The sequence below is a fragment of the Muscardinus avellanarius genome (assembly GCF_963383645.1).
Source record: "Muscardinus avellanarius genome assembly, chromosome: 4".
Lineage (NCBI taxonomy): Eukaryota > Metazoa > Chordata > Mammalia > Rodentia > Gliridae > Muscardinus > Muscardinus avellanarius.
Window position 1 is genome coordinate 60,837,836 of NC_137789.1, and position 20,580 is coordinate 60,858,415.

The 20,580-nt window shown below is 36.6% G+C and overlaps 1 protein-coding gene across 1 annotated transcript; it reads left to right on the forward strand.

Moving 5' to 3' along the window:
* Window positions 1-16,684: 16,684 nt before the first annotated feature.
* Window positions 16,685-17,611, forward strand: PEX2 (peroxisomal biogenesis factor 2; the record flags this gene model as incomplete). Its single annotated transcript, XM_080694379.1, has 1 exon — window positions 16,685-17,611. The coding sequence occupies exon 1, from the start codon at window positions 16,694-16,696 to the stop codon at window positions 17,609-17,611; it is 918 nt and encodes a 305-aa protein (XP_080550505.1). The 5' UTR covers window positions 16,685-16,693.
* Window positions 17,612-20,580: the final 2,969 nt, after the last annotated feature.

Here is a 20,580-nt window from a genome sequence, read left to right on the forward strand (position 1 = left end):
ATAAATTTCTTTTTTATCTTGTTCGTGTTCCATACTTTGAGTAAAACTCTGTTACTCAGGGTAAATTCTGAATTCAAATACAGATTAAAAAAATTTTGCTTCTATAACACTGCTCCTACAGAATTAAGTATATGACAATACAGCCATTGTAAGGCTGAATGTTGGAAGGTAGGTGTGTGAATGTGTGTGTAAGGGGGCAGGGACTAGGACTAAAACATTCTTAAACCCTTCTCAGAGCGGGACTCTAACTTCTGGACTTCAAATTTCTTCAGCAACCCACAAGACAGCACCCATCGTACTACGTAATGAGAAGGCAGAGGTGAGTCCCAAGGCGGGTTAAGCCTCCCTGTCCGGGGTGCGCTGCCTCCACTTCCCGGGCTGTGCGACCTGGCTGCCTGCGTCCCTAAGTGACCAAAGGGACTTGGGGCGCCGGTGGGAGCCCTGCAGCCACGCGCGCGGCGCCCCGGATCCTCCCGGGCCTCTCGGGCGGGCTCTGCAGGGCGGACGGCGGACCGTCGCCTTCCGCATCTGCGGGGTCCACGGGCAGCGCACCCCGCCCCGAGGAGGCGCGCGTCTCCACACGCCGGGCCTGAGCGCCGCGGGCGGCCTCCTCCGAGGTCATCCTCCCAGGGCCAGCGAGACTCCGAGGTGCGCAGGCGCCCCGCGGCCACCCGGCGGCGCTTCTCCGGCGGCGGCCAGCTCCGGCGTCCGCGGGCCCCGACAGGCCCGCCCCGAGAGCCGCGCTTCCCGGCGGCCCCTCGACACCGCGACCTCTTCACGCCCTGCGCGCGACCCGGGGCTGACCGGCTCGTGACTCTCTGCCAATCAGAGACGGCTCTCCCGACCAATCAGCGAGCGCGGGGTGTCCTCCTCGGCTCCTCGGCTCCTCGGCTCCTCGGCTCTTCGGCTCTTCGGCTCCTCGGCTCGTCGGCGTTCTTACCGCGGGGTCCTCTCCGGCCTTCAGTTCTTCTTTGGTGTAATTTCCTTTTTTTTTCCCCCAGCCACTTCCGGGTCTGCGTCGCTCCGGAAGCTCGGGAGTTCCGGAAGTCTGCGTAACCCAGATTCTGCTAGGAACAGCCAAGGTTTCCAGAAAATGTTTCAGAAAAAGTTGCGCGGAGCGTGGGCGTCGGGCCTGCTCAGGTCAGTGCGCCCGCGAGGGTCCCGCCGGCCGCTGGAGGTCTGAGCGTCTCGACCTGGTCCTAGTCGCCCTTTCCTTTCCCGGTGTATTGGCTTTCTGTCTTCCTGGAAGACGCAAATCAAAGCGTGTTGATTTCGGGAAATGCAGTCGAGTAAACCCAAACGCTTACATATTTTCTTAGGATCGCGCCAATAAAACAACAACAAAAACAGCAATGAGCCCCCAGGCTTCCCACGAGAGACTTTGTAGACAGGATCTTCGAAGTCTTCCTTGGAAGTCGTGAAGAGGTTTACTTCTTATGAATGGCTTTATGAATCGTTTAGGCGCCAAGCTTTTCGTAAAATCTGAGGATTCATATTAAGTGTTGTATTTGGTACAAATTGAGTATGCTTAATTTTTCAACTTTTTTGAGAGCCCATTAAAAGCAATTTTGATTTTCGTATGGGGGAACAGACCACAGATTTTCTTATAAAAAGTCCTCGCTAAGAGCTTATTATATTTCACGGTAATTTCTGATAAGAAATGCAAGAATCAATAGCATTGTTCTTCTGAGTCCTTAAAAGTTATTGTTTACCTTTTTTTTATTTTTTGGTACTGGGGATTGAACCCAGAGTGACCTCTGAGCTACATCCCATCATGAAAGTCTCACTACTTGCTGAGCCTGTGATTTTCCTGTCGCAGCCTCCCAGGTACTGGTATTACAGGCCCTTCCACCATGCCTGGCTTGTTACCTATTTAGGTACCAGTTTCCACTCACTGAACATTTAGTAAAAGGGCTTTGTACAGAATGGCAAAGTTGAAATAGCTCAAAGTTCAAGTCTGACATACTCAGGTATTCTACTGTGGTGCTCCTTGCATATTTTTTATCTTGACAATTTTAAGAAATTGCAGGGAGACTTAGGCTCCCTCAGTCACAGTTTGTAGTCTTAACACCTTCTACTAATGTGTTACCTTTAGTAAAGCCTGAATAGAATAAACTTGGGGTAGCTGGCTGTTTTTTCCCCCCTCTGATCTCATCCATATTATCCGTTACTTTTAACCAGAAAGATTAAATTAAATGATCTTGAGTCAGAAGGACATTTGAAACAAGAATAATAGTGCAGTTACTTTCAAAGTCAAAAAGATAACCTTTTTTTCCCCCATAAAGTAAGTAAATTAAATGTAATGGGACATAGGATACTAAGCTAAGTCAAGAGAATTGGGTTCTAGTCCTGATTCTGTTTTGACTGTGACCGACTTTACCTCTGACCTTATTCTTGTTTTTAGAAATTAGAGGTAGTCATCGATTTAGTTTCAAGGACTTTTTTTTAAATAAAAGAATACTATAGAATTTTTCTGGAGCCATGCTGGGGAGAAACTAAGCCAACTCTCAACTGTATCTTAAGAGCAGCTATTTATGTATAACACAGATCCCATTAAGATTTAATTCAAGCCAGGCGTGGTGGTTTGTAATCTCAGCATTTGGGAGGCTGAGACTGGAGGATTGAAGGTTTGAGGACAGCCTCAGTACTTAGGTCCTTTGCAACTCAGTGGGACCCTGTTTCAAAATAAGGAATAAAAAATAGGGCTGGGGAGGGGGGTAGCTCCAAGGTAGAATGCCCCTGGGTTCCATCCCTGGTACTGCAAGAAAAAAAAAAAAAGATTTAATTCATATAATAGTCTAGATCATCTGCCTTTACTTCTAAAATTAAAGTCTTTTTTAGGATAATCATTCATATTCAGCATGCATTTATTTGGTTATTACTTTTTTTATAATTATGTATGCTCAATATATTATTAAACTACAAACATGCCCATATTCAGTTTTATTTGTTTTATAGATAAACATTTGAATTCACTTTTATTAGAACCATAATTCCTTATTTTCCTCTCTCCCCATACCCTTTTATTTTAACTATAAAAGTTTTGCTTTTTTGGTGCTCATAATTCAGTATTTTACATGTGCAGTAGTTGAACCTTAAAATTGTTAGTGGTAATGGACTTGCCCATCATCATATCTCTAGAAAGTGTTGAGTCTTGGTCCCACATGTTCTTCAAAGCATCAAATAATTATTAAGTTTCTGCCTCCCTTACACATTAACTTTGTGCTCATTCTATAGCTTAAGGGAAATGTGTGCCATATTTATAATCTTTATTTCTGGACAAGAATTCTATTCTGAATTACTTTCTTTTCTCCTTTCTTTGTCATCTGTGTTAGACAACCAAGAAGCAAATTGCACATTCCCTTTATCTTTCTCCTGTGAAATACCAGAAGTTTCTAAGTATTCTGTGGTCCTCTTCCATTCCTTTGAAATACACAAAAAACAAGAGTAAAGCCCTGAATTGTTCCATCTGCCCCAGGTATATGAACCTGGCACCACTTATTGAAAGCCCAGCCCTGTAGACATGGTAAAGAAGGCAAGGAAGAGGAGTTTGGGGTGATGATCTTAATATATTCTTATCTATACTTTCAAAATGCCTTTTTCTGTATTGCTTTTTAACTCTACTTATTACATTTTATTTTTACCAAACCTCTCCCTTCTTAACCTGCCTGTCAATTAGATGAGATAAAATTCTATTCAAGTTGTTTTTTCTTAGTAATATTAAAACACAAAACCCATCAACTCTTTAGTCATTGAATTTTGATCATCCCTAACCCCTTCCAGTATTCAGTGGGTGAGTTGGCTTTGCCTCTAACTGGCATATAGTATATGTTCATAACAATTCATGAATGGCCACCCCTCATAATTTAACTCACATATTTCCTTTGTTCAGATTTGACAGTCAATCCTCTTGAAGGGTCCTTTAGCCACATGTCATAGAAAAAGGGAATGTAGATGAGATGCATCCCAGGCAGCATGGGCAACTTTACCACATTCTTTTAATTTCTTTTCCCATCTCTACTTCTGAGAGCTTGGCTTTCAGTCTGTCTTTTGAATGATCTTGAGGGGGAAAAATTTGCTTTGCATTCCATGGGATTAAATTTGATCCAACTTTACCAAATATCCATTCTACTAACTTCTGTGTGTTTCATAGTTTCTCTTGTGTTTTCCAGAATTTACTAATTTCCAGCTTGACCTTAGATAGGCTGTTAATCTGCTTAAGCTTTAATTTTTATCTTTTAAAAATAGAGATGATAATAATATGTTGTAAGTAGTCAATGAGATAAGGATTATAAAAAGAATTATATGGTGTCTCACATAAAATATGTATCACATGGAAGTTTCTTTTTCCATTGCTAATACCTGTTTTTTCCTTTGGGGATATTTACACATTCTCTTTTACCATAAAAGATCCAATTAAATGTATGGCCCAATAATTTTCAAGTCATGTGGAATTCTTTTCTTAAACAATTAAACTCTAAATATCCTTCCTAAATTTATAGAATATTTTATTTTATAAAATTTATAGAATATTTTTATTCTATATAATTTGTAGAATATTTATTTATTTATTTATTTATTTTGGTGGTACTGGGGTTCCTGGAAACCCTTCTACTTCCGAGCTACACTCCCAGACCTATTTTTATACATTTTATTTGGAAACAGGGTCTCAAGCCAGCGTGGCTAGCTTCAAACCTGTGCAACCCTCTTGTCTCCACCTCCCAAGTGCAGGGATTACAAGCAGCTAGAATATTTTAAATACCTAGTTGTTTCATGTGTATCATGTAGCTCTTATTTGTTCAATCTTGGATTTGAACTTGTAAGTTTTGTTTAGTTCATATTTTCATTTTTAATACTTAGCTTCTTAAAATAACTCTATGCATGTCTTATACTTACATCTTGAAGTGTCCATGTTCACCTTTTGGGCCCATCCCCTTGTCAGTTTGTGTCACTGTTTCAGAGCATGGCTCTGCCACTTCTAGCCATGCTATTTTCCACTGCTCATCTAATCTCTCTGTGCCCCAGGGTTCTTATTTTAGAAAAGAAATTATTAATAGAAGATCATCTTTCTTAGTAGAATAAGAATTAAATGATTTAATTTTGTTTATGGCATTTAGCTATAGTTACTTATTAACACTCAATAACTGGTAAGTGGTATGTGATTTTTATGGTTCTAAACAAGTTTGTTAGGACTGTCTTTCTTAATATTTCACAATTACTTTTGGTAAAATCTCTTTCTCACTTGTCTTCCTCTGATTTCTCTACTTTAGCATTTTCCAAATTCTTTGTTCAGCATTACTATTTCTGCAGTTAGAAATGTCTTTTTTTTTTTAATTTCCTTTCCAACGTTTCCTAAAACAGATCAGTTAGATTCTAGATAGGTAGTAATTATTTTTCCAGAGTCAAACACCTGGGCTAGAACTAATCAGAGCCTTTATAACACTCTTCCTTATGTTTACCCAAACATCTCTTTATTTTTGCCATAATTTTCTCTATAGACTTAGAAATAGCAAATTTCTGAAAGAAAAGATTATGAGAACCTTGCTGTTTTCTGAAAAATATATTTGTGAAGCTAAACCAAGGTACCAGAACTTTTAACATTTAAAAGTAAAATATTTTGTGTAAGTTTTAGATACTTAAACAAATATACTCTAGGTAAAATAAGTAAGTCAGTTTATTGTGTAAGACTAATTACAGTCTTGAAATCTATAGTATTTAAGTTTCCTTCTCTCTCCAAATGAAAAAACCAAGCATTTTTCCTTTTGTGGCAAGTTACTAATCACTGTTCATCTTGTGAAAGAATGTGCTGGGCATGGTGGCACACATTTGTAATCCTAGCTTTTGGGAGGCTGAGACAGGAAGATAATGGTTCGCAGACAGACTTAGCTACTACTTGGCCTGTGCAACTCAGTGAAATCCTGTTTCAAAATAAAGAATAAAAAATAAGGCTAGGGCTGTAGTGTGGAGGTAGAATGCCCCAGGGTTCCATCCCTGGTACCATGCAAAAAAAAGTATACTTTTTTTTTTTTTTTTTTTTTGCCAGTACTGAGTATGGAACCCAGAGGCATTGTACCTCTGAGCTACACCCCCACCCCTATTTTTTTTAGTCTTTTTAAATTTTTGAAACAGGTTCTCACTGAGTTGCAAAGGGCCTTGCTAAGTTGCTGAGGCTGTCGGTGAACTACGATCCTCAGGTCTCAGCCTCCCAAATGCTGGGATTACAAGCTTGTGCCATCATGCCTGGTGAATGTATATTATTTAGAACTTTAAGCCGGGCATGGTGGCGCACGCTTGTAATCCCAGTACTTGGGAGGCTGAGACAGGAGGATCATCCGGGTTTGAGGACAGCCTCAGCTACTTAGTGAGACTCTTTGCAACTCAATGAGACCCTGTTTCAAAATAAAGAATAAGAAATAGGGCTGGAGGTATAGCTCAGAGGTAGAATGCCCCTGGGTTCCATCCCTGGTACTGCAATAAAAATTATAATAATAAAATAAAAAAGAAGTTGTTTATTTTTTATATATACAGTTTAGAAAGGTTTTATTATGTATCCACTACCATCCCCAGGAAAAAGATTCCTTCTTAAATTTTGATGAGCATTTCATTGAAATTAAGAGAAATTTAGAGATCTAGTTTTGGTAAAAGAGTTTTAAATTTTCACATGTCTCATACCATCCAAATTGGTACGATTGAGATTTATAATATCAGCTATCTATAAAGTTGGTTTATATACACTGAAAGGAACAACAGAGTTGTGACAAGTTATTTAGCAAGTCTGTTGCAAAAGTGAGATTTGAACTTAGATCTGTTGATTTCTAGGCTGTTCAGAGTGCCAGAGGTCACAGTGTACTAATGGGTCTCAGCCGTAGCTTTTCTCTTTACTTGTGTTTGAAATGTGTTCTGGGAATCGGTGTCCTGCTAAATCCCTTTCTGATGCATGTTCCATTTATTAGTATTGATTTCAATACAATGGACAGTAAATCTATTTGACTACACAAAGGAAATAAAATAGTAAGAGTGTAGGTTCAAAACCTAAGAAAAATCTCCAGTCAGAATTTTATCACGTAACCTCATAATATGAAATACTAGTTTAAAACTTTTAAAAACCTAGAGAAGAATGAAAGGAGTATATGGTCCCATTCACTTTGATTACTAGAACACTGAAGATAGTGTGGCATTGACATTGTCCTACTAAAAATTAGTTGATGATTGTGGAACTGAAAAGAACAGTCTGGCAGAAGGTGTGGGTGGGTATGATGATTTAGAGATTAATTGTAAATTACATTTCTGCCGACAAAAGTTTACAAGACTGTAAATTTAAATGTAGACTTTTTTGTAGGCAGTATGCATTGACAAATATGTTTAATGGTAATACATCTAGTACTGAGTGTTTTGAAACAGGTCAATAATAATGTGTATATTGATAGCAGCAATGTAGGGGATGTTACTTGGCATTATAGCTAAAATCCATGTTATCCTTTTAATCATAATTACATTAATATTGACAGGTCCTTGACAATACCCACATTATTATTGATAGATTTCTGTCAATAACATGTTTTTAAATAAAATATATTCATTCATAATTTGTACCATACCCAATAATAGGCCTAACATGCATCCAGAAATTTTCTTCTTCCTCAGTGGATAGTCATTTGTTTTAATTTTTATTGTGATGTAGATTAAAAAGGGGTTTTTGTGGGGTTTGTTTATGGAGTGGAAAACTTGAAAGTACAGGTTCTTTAAGAGAATAAATTATATGTTGCTGCTCTTTGTAAACAAATTTTCAGTGTCTTTTTTTTCTGTAAAAGGAAAGGAGTATGATGTGTAGTGAAAAAATGTCAGCAGGAGACCTTTTTAATAGTTTTTAGTGCTGGATGATTTTTATCTTAAACATATTTATATGACAAATTAATCACACTAACCCTTGTAGATATTATATTTTCTCTCTTCTCTGTTCATGATTTTAATTTAAGCATTTTTCCTGCTAGTGTAGCAGAATCCCTTAACTAATATTATTTATGGCAAATTATAATTTTAATTACTTTTATTTGCCTCTTTATAGCTAACAAATATTTTCTCCCAAACTAGACTTTTAGAATCTTGAAGTTAGTATAGTTTGGAAAACAGTTGCTCTGTGCGCGTATGTTATTGTCAACATGATTTACATTATAATGATGCACCAATAAAAGCGCATTTAAAAAAAGGGAAAGGAGTAACAGAATTTTAATATTAAAAAGTAGAGTAGGAAAAATCATTGTTTGGGGGATTTTGAAAAATATCAATTTGAATTGAATCTGATGATGTTTGTTTTGATTCTGAACAAGCTCAAATTTAAAATAAAGATGTTAGCTTGTATTTTTAAACAAGTTTAATCCTCTGTAGATTAAACTAGGTACTAATCTAAAGGAGCCAATAATAGGGGAATTATTAAAGCTTACTTAAGTTCTTGAAAATAAGGTAGATAAAAACTAATGGTTGGACACATTAGTGTTGGCAGTCAGTGAAATAGAAGTCAGGAAAGTACTGGTTTACCAAAAATGTAGGGGATTTTTTTTTATCCAAAAAAATGTAAGGATAATGCAATCTACTTTTGATTTCCATAGCTCATAATGAGGTAAGCGAAATTATTTTGACTTATCTGTAAAGTTTTTAGTGTCTTGGTTAGACCCCTGAATTGTAGGAATCCTATAACTGGTCTTCTGGAACAGCAGTTTTCCTTTGATTCAGTCTTACTGAATTCTGCCATTAGGTTAATTTTTTTTAAATTACTCTGTTATATCTTTGTTGATACAACAGATAGTACTCTGTTCATATCCTGTTGTATCTCTTCAGTGGTTATCTATGCCTAGAGAATCAATGCGCTTTCCTTAAAATAGGTGTTTACAGTGGGACTGTGTTGACTTTCTGCCAGTCTCTCCTGCCAGCCTCATCTGCTGTGGTCATAGAAGATGACTGGTCTCTTTCCTTCCAGATGATGGATGGAACCACACTGATGGGGGTTAGATAACCAAGAATGCACACGGCTCATGATGGAATCAATTCCTCATGTCCCAGCTAGATCTTGGCCAAACTTGGCACATTTTAGGGATTTTCACAACCTGTTTCCTTGCTCTAAATACCATTCCCCCCACTCATTTTCTATTTGAGGAGTTTTGGCACCTTTTATAGTGTGTCCACATTTTGAGATCCATTCTTTACTTCAAAGATCAATGGCCAGTCTTGATTATAGTGACATCCTATTTCTTTAAAAATAATTTGAATAAAAGGAAGTTAACTGGCAGTTCAATATTTAGATTGGATCTCTGGTGTCAAGAGAATGTTTTACATTTGGTGGGTGCTCAATAAATATTGGTTCTATAGAAAATCTGTTTGTCAGATTATTAGAATTGTCTAAAACAAACTGCTTACATTATATTGAGAATAATTTTATGTGATTTAAAAGCATTTTTGTAGATTTTTAAAATTTTTCTTTTTTCTGTGCTTTGAGCCTATTGTGGATAAATTTTATTGCACTGCAGTCAAAGGAAGAGGATTTTGTAATCTGATTATTTGAACTTCATCTCTTCTATTCCTGTATATTGCCCTTATAGATATCGCCCTTATCTAAAGCCAGTGTTCCAGAATAGCTGTATCTACCAGAAAGGGTGGGAGGGATTAGGGTGAGGGAGAGAAGAACTGAATGTAATATGTAAGTGAAGAACACAAGGTTGGGTGCCTGTGTTGGACTGTCTGTACCATGTCCTGTGGAGCAAAGCACCCTGGAGCCAGATGTTATCGGTGTGCGTTCCTGAGGTTTCTTAGATAACAGGCACAGCCATGTTGATGAGGATTAAATAGCCAAGGGAGCAGGTCATGCTAGAGCCCATTCCTGTTCTCTAGGAATCTCACTGCATTGTCTCCTTCAGACAAGATACAAGCTAAGAGTGGGATGAGCCCCTCTGAACCATGCCTCTGCACCCTCCTGCCTGGATCTCCATATCTGCATGTAGTGGTGACTTCACGTTCACATTTTAACAACCATAATTATATTTCAGTGGGGTAGTGAATATATTTTTTGTGAAAAACAATGACAGGAAAACACATTAGAATAAGTAGTAATGAAGATCACAGTCTTTTCAAATGAATTACTCCAGGTTTTATTTTTCCATTGTATACCCAGTCCTAACCAAAGTAATAACAGTGTATTAGTAATACCACTTTACAGTTTTCAAGCCATTGTCATATTATCAGGTTTAATCACAAAAACCTTTGTGAGGTAGCTGAAAATTCCAACTTTTAGGAGAAGAACCAGAGGCTAAATACTTTTTTAATATCACATTGCAAGTAAGTTGAAAGAGCTAGAAATTGAGCTGAGGCCTGTTTGAATTTTAATTCTGGCTTCTCCACTCTGTCACATTTGCCTAAGGAGGAATGTAGAACACAAGAAAGGTATTCCACTTTGACGAACTATGATGTATAAGAGGATATCTTTGTTCTTTTTCTTTGAACAACAAAAAAAAATTTTATTTCAAAAAATTTTTTAATTTTTTTATTGGTGCACTGTATTCATACATCATAATGGGATAAATCTTTGTTCTTTGTTTATAACTAAAATTAGTCACAAAAATGACTAAAATCTTGAAAAATAATACCTAGGACAAAAAAATAAAGAAATTATTCATCAGTAGGAGCAATGGCTAAAGAGCAGTTTTAATAAGTCTTTTGGTTTATTACAGAGTCTGAAGCAAGGAAAAGAGCAAACCCAGCTGTTCTTAATCTACACTGAGGCCAGCCCTGGGGAGGAAAAAGGGAAAGAAAAAAAAAGTTAAACTATAACAGAAGGGATAAGAAAGAATTTTTTTAAGTATTATTAAATATTGGATCTGTTAGAGACTGTTAATTCTCCTTTTGTTTTTGGCAGTCATTAAAAATTCCTATCTTTACTGAATGTTCTAAAGTATGTGTCCTCCAGAAACATGTACTTGCAATACAAGATACCTCTGAGAAACTACTCCCTTGACAAGTTTCTTACTGAATATCAATAAGGAAACTGAGGAAGAGAGAGATCTTCTATACCCATTCAGTTCACCTAGGTGCACTCTCATGCTGTTCAGTTAGTACATGGCTGCCAAACTCTTCGTTCTATTGCATAGGAGTTCAACAAACACTTATTGGCCAGCTACTATGTGAACATCTAAATGTAAATTGTAGAGTTACATGATATTCATCAATCACAACCTAAAACTGTTATAACTCTAATGTTTTAAGATTGCATAAATTGACACAACTGGCCCTGTAAGACTAGTCATACATTTTATCTGGTATGCAAATAAAAAAGCAATCCATCTGATCCAACACTGGGAGCATGGATGGTGGTGGGAAGGAGAGATTGGTTGTGTTGGACTTACACTGGAGTATGGTATGATTAGAGTATCCCAAGATTAGAGTGACAAAAAGATAATTTTACTTATCCTGGTGACCAGAAAATCTGACATTAGTGGAAGATTCAGTCATGAATACTGTTAGAATAAAAGAGATACTTAAATCATAGTCTTACACATTCTGAATGATTGTAGAATTTTGCTCAATGGAAACCGAGCTTGGTATCAAAGCCACTTTGAAGGTGGTAGGTACACTGAGAAATAAGTGTAAGAAAAAGGAATTTTCCCTTAACTAGCTTACATTTAAGATAGGGGAAGTTGTAATCTTATGGCTAGAATCACAGTACTAATAACTGAGGGCTCAAGTGAATGCCACTAACTTGCAGTCAGAGTTAAAAATGGTAATAATTCGGGAATTGGGGAAAATTACAAAGGTTTCATGGAGAATGTTGAAATGGAATTGTAATGTGAAGGACAGATACTTTTGGACAGTAGAACTAGCTGGGAAGCAAGGCAGGTGTTTTAGGTTCATGAGAGGCAGCACAAGGCAGAACTGAAAGATGCTCTTGAATTAAAAGCTCCATTGGCAGGTGGTGGGTCAGTTACTGCAGAGATGGAGAAGGCTTAGGCTACTTTATGTGTGAGATCTCTGTACTTTATGTCAGGATTAATAATGAAGTAAGAGTGTGGACAAGTAATGCTAAAGGTCTGGGTGAACTTAAAAGGTTTTTAAAATAATGGTTGATAAATGATGTAAGTGAATTAGAAAAAAATTGTTTTTGCAGAAGAAGGTGAGAAAAAATGATTTTTGCATGTTTGCATTTAAAATTTTTTTTCTATTGAGATAGTTAAAAAAATTTATTTATAACTTTGGCAACCTGTCATTTCATACACCTCTGTTTACTATCTTAGCTGTCTTTTTTTTTTTTTTCCTGCCTTTTCTTCTAGATGTTGGTGACAGTCCTGAAATAAGAGCTAGGACATGTCTTTATCGCCATATCCCAAGGCCTACTTTTTACCAGGATGTACTAATATATAAGATAATTTGTAGAATCAGTAAATGATCTTCAGTCTCACAAAGACCACCTAATAGAACAAAGGAAAACCCTGAGTCCTTAGATTTGTAACAGCTTTTGAAGATAGAGTGATGAGAATTAATCAGAAATTAGAGGGTAGACAATGTAGCATTGAGCTATGTGGTGGGTGATATGCAAAAAAAGAAAACACCCAGAACTTTGTTTTTATTTATTTGTGTGTGTATGTGGCAGTGGGAATGGAGCCCAGATATTCTATTTCTAAGCTATATCCTCAGGCTGTTTTATTTTTATTTTATATTTATTTTTGAAATAGTGTCTTGCCAGATTGATGAGAATCTCATTACTAGCCAAGGCTATCGTTAGAACATGCAATCTTCCTATTTCAGCTGCACAAATACTGAGGTTACAAGCATGTACCATCATACTTGGCAGGCTTTTGCTTTCAAATGGGCTAGCCCAGTATTTCTTGACATCAGCAGGGAATTTGTTAGAAATGTAAAATCTGGGGTTATATTTTAGATACACTGAATCAGAAATTCTGGAAATGAAGTCAAGAAATCTAACAATCTCCTCTAAGTAATTTTGATGAAGTCTCAAGTTTGAGACTACAAGATTGTGATGTTAAATATCAAGGCATAGAAAATTGAATACCATAAGATATCTTTACTGTAGGTAATGTATGTCTTTGTATCAGGAAAAACTATGAAATTAAGATTTTATTGTCACAAAGAAAGCTGAATATTATAAATATTCAGTATCTATCTTGTTTAAAATACTTCTTTCTTGATTTTAGCATTTAATTAGATTAAATAAAATAGATTTGAACAATCTACCAGAATGGCCTCAGACCATAAAAATTCCATCCAAATTTTCTGTAGCATATTCATATAACTGCCTGCTGAGCTTTCCCATTTAGATATTTCCTCTCTAAATTTGTGAGTAGTACCTTTTTCTTCAATTCTCTCTCACCTTTTGTATTTCTTCTTTTGGAGGACTAGATCACCATCCAAACACTCAAGTCAGTTATTTTTTACTTGATTCTCACTAAATAGCATCAGTTCTAATACTTTATAACTTTTATAGATGCCTGATCACTCATTTCTCACTAGATCATTTTAACAACCTCTGAACTGGTCACTTAGCCTCCAGTGCATGTCCAGACTTTAATCTATTCTTCCCAGTGGCCAGAACAAGCAGTCTGAAATGTAAATCTGATTAGTTCTTTGTTTACAGCTCTTCAGTGTCTCCTCCTTACCTTCTTGATGAAATGCAGCCTCCTCAGCTGAGCTTTCAAAGCCCTTAAGATCTGTTTTTTACTCTCCTTTCCAACCTTATTTCTTATCCTTGCACCTCCAGTCCCTTTGCAGTCCCTCTACTTGGAATAATATATCTACCCTCTTTTTATTAGACTGATACTGCTAATCCTTCCCACAGGCTTAGAGACAGTCTCTAAAGAAGTCTCTTCTGACCTGAGGTACAATTGTATGCATCATCGTGCACCAAAGTTCCACTTGTCTATCACTTATCACATTTAATTATAATTCCCTATTTTATGTAACCGAACCTTACTTCCCCCTTGCCTTCCCTCCTACACACCCCAGTAGGCTCCATGAGGATTGAGGCTGGTTGACATACTATTATACCACTGACTAATCCATTAACTGTTAAATAGCAGATATACCCTAAGCATGATAAAATAAATAATAACCAGCATTCTGAGTGTGGCAATTTGAAATAGTTTTAAAGGTCAGTGAATACAATTTATATTTTTTACCCAAGACTTTCATCCTGTCCAATTATCCATTCATCTCATATTTGTAGATGCTCTCTGTGTACCAGGAACAATGGCAGTTACTGTGATTCAATTTTGATAATAATGCAAATAATCATCACAAAGTTCTCTCTTCCAGTGGATGAAATAGAAAGCTAAATACTAGTTTATGTAAGGAGCATAGAGGTCAAGAAAGAGGAAGAACAGGATGATTGAGTCAGTACTTTAAAAAAACTTAGTTTGAGTTTCTCAGTTAATGGGAGCATAGACAGTGGAATCTAGTGAACAAGAGAAAGTGGCACTTTATGGCTGAGTGTCGATGCTTCAGGAGGGAAAGCAAGTTTGAGGTAGGTTTGGGAGGGGTGTGTTGGAATGATTACAGTTGAGTGGGATACACTGAAAGAAAGATAGTTAGACCAATTAGATGTAATGATGGAGGCAGCCAAAACTTACAGAAAGGATTGTGGGGGATAAAGAGTGATGAATAGATTAGAAAAAATCAGTAAACCTTGGCAATGAATTAGATTAGAAGAGTGAGAAAAGGGAATTCTCTTTCTAACCCTTTCTCTCTTTCCTATAGCCCCTGGCAGGTATGAGACAAGGATTTTACAGAAGAAGTTGCAGCAAAAATCCCTGTTGCCATAGTGGCAGGCTATCAAGTCCTGAAGGAGCTGCAGGACGAAGGGAAAAGGTGAGCTTTCCCCAGCAAGTGTTTGGTTTCCTTTATGGGTAGAAACAGGTCATATATCTGGCTTGATGGAAAGCATCACCAAGCAGCCTATCATTTAATTCTTTTTAGTCATAGAGTCCCCTGCCACTAAGTCATCTAGGATCCATGGGTGGTAATAAAACTTATCTGTGGAAAAATAACCATTATTTTTTTTGTCAAACATGTTCCCTATTTCAAGTACAATTTTATTTTAGAACATAATTTTTAGTCATTTTATCATTTAATGAATATGCTTAATATCTTTCTTGGTTATAATCATCAAATAATAAAATTCCAAAGGACTTAAAAGGTGATTTATGTCATCAGCCTTTATTCTGTAAGTAAAGAAACTAACATGATCAGATGAAATGGCTTGTCCGAGACCCCTTGGCCAGCTAGTGGCAGTGAACCTCAGCAGGATCCACACCTCCCTCTCTAACTTTGAGTCTTTTGTCTCGGTGTGGCAGACATTTTGAAGGCCTTAAAAACATGACTAAGTTTATTAACTCATTTTATGTTTTTCCAGTTTTATTTTAGCCTAATCGATGAAAATTATATTTATTCAAAGTTAATACCATAAAACTTTCTTATCAGTATGCATTGTGAAATGACTCTGTGTGTGTTTGTGTAGGGGAGGGAGACACTGAAGATCTACTCTCTTAGAATATTTCAAATAATGCAGAGTTATTAACTCTAGCCACCATGTTTTACGTTAACTTCCCAGTACTTACTCATAACTAGAAGTTTGGACCCTTCAACCAGCCTCACTATATTTCCTTTTTCCTTATCCCCTAACAATCACCAATTTACTCTTGGCTTCTATGAGTTCTACTTTACTAGATTTCACATATAGATAAGATCATCAAAGGGCTCATTTTACAAACTAAATATGAGTTTTTTTCATAGTAGATTTGCCTGTTCCATAATAAAATTTGAATTGCCAAAACTAATCTATACTCAACTACCACAATGACTAGGTGTTTTAATTGCATTGGCTTGCACATAATAAATGTGTTTTGAGATAACAGTCAGCTTCTGTTTCATTTATTTTTTTTTTACCTTAACACCTGTTTGTTTCCTTGGTGCATTTATGAAATTAATACAGTAAATGCCTTCATATTATAGTTTGATTTTTTTGAAGTACCACATGACAGGTACATTTTAAGTACCTTACTAATGACATGTTTGCATTCACATTGCTTCATGGTATGATTTAGTAGTATTTTCTGCAATAGCATGATAAAATAATAAATGTGGTTTATTTTTCTAACTTTTATATAAAATATATTTTAAAAAATTTAAGTGACTGAAAAATATACCTTTGGAGTCATTAGCAGTGCTAGAATTAAGCTAGGTCTTGATTTCACCATCCATTGCCATGTTCTGTACAGTTTGCTATACTTACTATGTTTATGTATTTTTTCATTTGTGATATTCAGCCTAATCCTTGTTAGTTTCAGGTTCTTAATATCTCAGCCAGAATAGATGACTGAGGAAGTATGTTTGTAGAAGTACAATACAATATTTTTTCTCTTTTACAAAGTTGTCATTCTTTTCATGAGGAGGGCCAAGAAAGATAGTAAGAAGTCGAAAAGAAAAGGAGGGATGGAGTAAAGAAAGTAAGAATAAGAGGAAAGAGAGAAAGAAGTGGTTGCCTCTACTATTTCGCACTAATAAGAGACCCATTTTCTTTTTATCCTGTCTAATTTGTGAATCACTTTTTCAAGTATAAGTGGAGGAGGTAGTACAAAGAGGGTAACAGTTTGATCATGTTGCCTGATTTTATTTTTTCCTAGAGACCTTCAGAAAAGACATGGCACCCAGAGAAGAGAACATAAAGAGTCCAAACAGAGTGCTCAGGATAAGTCAGCTGGATGCACTGGAACTAAACAAGGCCCTGGAGCAGCTAGTTTGGTCCCAGTTTACTCAGTGCTTTCATGGATTTAAGCCAGGCCTGTTTGCTCACTTCGAACCAGAAGTGAAAGCATTCTTGTGGCTTTTCTTGTGGAGATTCACCATCTACTCCAAAAATGCTACCGTGGGACAGTCGGTTTTGAATATTCAATACAAAAACATATTTTCTCCAAACTTGAGGTATGAGCCACCAACTAAAAATCAGAAACTCTGGTATGCTGTTTGTACCATTGGTGGGAGGTGGTTAGAAGAACGATGTTATGATTTGTTTCGAAACCATCATTTAGCATCATTTGGGAAACTCAAACACTGTGTGAATTTTTTGATTGGACTTTTGAAACTAAGTGAGTTGATTAATTTTTTCATTTTCCTTCAAAGGGGAAAGTTTGCGACTTTGACAGAACGTCTCCTAGGCATTCATTCTGTGTTTTGCAAGCCCCCAAACATCCGTGAGGTTGGTTTTGAGTACATGAATAGGGAACTTCTTTGGCATGGTTTTGCTGAGTTTCTGATTTTTCTCTTACCACTTATCAATATACAGAAGTTGAAAGCCAAATTATCTTCATGGTGTATCCCTCTTACTGGTGCTCCTAATAGTGATGGTGCATTAGCCACCAGTGGCAAAGAATGTTCTTTATGTGGAGAGTGGCCCACCATGCCCCACACCATAGGATGTGAGCACATCTTCTGTTATTACTGTGTTAAGAGCAGTTTCTTATTTGACATGTACTTTACTTGTCCTAAGTGTGGGACAGAGGTGCACAGTGTTCAGCCACTGAAATCTGGAATTGAGATGTCTGAAGTAAATGCTCTTTAGGAACAAAAATTATTTTCTCCGAGGAGAAAAGTATTGTATTTACGTCCTTAGTATTAATCATCATAAGTATGGTATTTAGGTGTCTTTTAGAAGGTTCCTACTTCTCACTCACAGTCTTCTGTTCCTTTCAAGGCAGGACTAAATACTAATTACTGGAAACCACATGATTGTAAATATATTATGTAAAATAGTCATATTTTTATAAATCATTGTATTTGATTTTTAATATAGACAATAATGGAGGTTTTTTTGAACTACTAAGAATGCTCACTCATTTTGCTACTTCTTAGAAGTTAAGATACTAAAAATAAAAGATTTTGGAGACTCTGGGAGAGTGTACATTTATTTTCAGAGATAATATATCATAATCTGACAATGATGAGACCTTGTTAATTAACCCTTGAGATCTGATGCATCCATTATAATTTCAAGCTTTTCTCTCAAACTATTTTTTAAGAGCTTCAGTTCATAGCTGTCAGTCCCCTTGAAAGTGACTTCTTATATTTAGAAAGTAAAAATTGCTAAGGCAGTTTAGAAATAAGGCCTGGGAACCACAGGGGAAAGCTGGCATGAGGAACACTGTTTACTGGGTGTCTTATCTTTGATTCAGAATATTCTCAGCAACAGTTGGCAGTTTTATGTAGTATCAGATCTTTAGCATAGTAATAATATGGCCATACGTATCAAGATTTAGTTTATTTTTTTACTTTTTTACTTAAAGGCTTATAAGTGAACTTTTTACTAAATAACAATAATGTGAAAATATTTGGACTGTTTTTAAGTTACTTCACCAAAATAATGTCACTTATTTTTAAACCAGGTCTCAATTTTTTTGTGCTTTGCCAGTTAGCTAGAACATAAAGTAAAATCTGTTGTACCCTAATTTATATGTAGTAATTTATATAATCATTTCATATATATGGAACAATTCATATGCAATTAAAATTAGACATAGGCTTGTCAAGACTCAACTGGCTATACAGGTGAAATCACAATATTGCTATATATATTTTTTAACTCTTAAAATAGTATAGAATTATCTTGAATACTGATTTGTTTCAAGTTTTAACTAAATTGCTTTTTTAAAAACTCATCTTTATTTATAGTCGGGCGTGGTAGTACACGCTTGTAATCGCAGCATTCTGGAGGCTGAGACCAGAGGATCGCGGTTTGTGGACAGCCTCAGCTACCTAGTGAGGCCCTCTGCAATTCAGTGAGACCCAGTTTCAAAATAAAGAATAAAAAAATGGGCAGGGGGTGTAGCTCAGAGGTCGAATGCCCCTGGGTTCCATCCCCAGACCTGCAAAAAAAAAAAATACAAACTCATCTTTATATAATAAACATTTCTGGAAAAATAAGTATATAGTATGATGGAAATACAGGGACAATTTTTCTGTTCACCTTTCATTCAACAAACATGTAGGTATCAGTTGTTGATGTAGCCACTTAGGACACAACAGTGAATAAACAGAAAAAAGAAGTTACCTTCATAATAGAGTTTGACCTTCTATAATTAAAGAGATCCTGAGTTTAAGTTAGTTTCAATTTAGAGTAAAATAACCAAAAAGTTTCGTAGCTTGAGAAGTAGGAGTATTTTACTTCTTTTTAAAAGTTCTCCTTTTTTCCTTTCTTCTAATTTTAAGAAAATATTGTGGAAAAACTTCAAAAATTCAGGGAAAAACATAGTTACTCTTTTTTTTTGCAGAGATTATCATAGTATCTTAGTCATTTATTGCACATACATTTTTTATTTACATTTTTTTTTGTGTGGCACTGGGGTTCCTGGAAGCCCTTCTACCTCCGGGCTACACTCCCAGACCTATTTTTACATTTTCATTTTGGAAACAGGGTCTCCTAAGCCAGCGCGCGCGTCTAGCTTCGAACCTGCGCGATCCTCCTGTCTCTGCCTCCCAAGCGTGGGGATTACAAGCGTGCGCCACCACGCCCGGCCTTATTTACAATTTTTTAACTTAATACCATCATTGGATAGTCAGGTTCTAATTTTTATGTAAATAAAATCTGGAGTATGCTCAGAACGTGTGTGTGTGTGTGTGTGTGTGAGAGAGAGAGAGAGAGAGAGAGAGAGAGGGAGAGGGGGAGGGAGGAATAGAGAGTGGGAGAGAGAAAGAGATACACACACACACACAGACACTGGGTATTGAACCTAGGGGCATTCTACCCTCAAACTACATCCCCAACCCTATTTTATTTTTATTTTGAAACAGGGTCTCTCTAGGTTGCTGAAAGTCTTAATATTTGTGAGGCTATCTTTGAACCTGAAGTTGTCCTCTCTCAGTGTTCCAAGTACTGGAATTATAAGCCTGTGCCACCACACCCACCTTGTTCAGGACTTCTTTAGGTGCCATAACATAAAACTAACTCAGAAAGCTTTTGCAAAAAAAAGAGGATAATTTATTCATTTATCTAAGTAAATAATCCAGGTGCACACTGTAGGTCCAATATGATTATATGGTCCAATAATTCTTAAAACAGGCTCTATCTTTTGGCCCTCATTTTTAGGATAAGCAGGATATATGACATGAGGCACAAGTTCAAATTCTACCCGTGTATTCAGTTGTGTATAACTTGGGGCAATGTATTAAATCTCTAGACATCTGTATATTGGGAGGATTGTATGTTTAGGATATAATAATAGTTATTTGTATTACTGTTAATATTCTGATTTGGTTTCATTCTCATGCAGAGTGATAGCTACCTTAGAAATTCAAATCTTATATTATGCCAGCTTTCTCTTTTTGTCTTATTTTTTGGCACATTGTAGTTACACATTTTAATGAAGTACAAGAGGGTAGAGGCATACATGCACACATCACTCATTTAACCCTTCCCCACTTCCCACCCCAATCCTTCCCCCTCTTTCTTTCTCATGTTTGACTTAGTGTTTGACTTTGATATATTTGTGAATGTCCATCATATATATTAGGGAATTGTCCTCTTTTCCCTTTCCA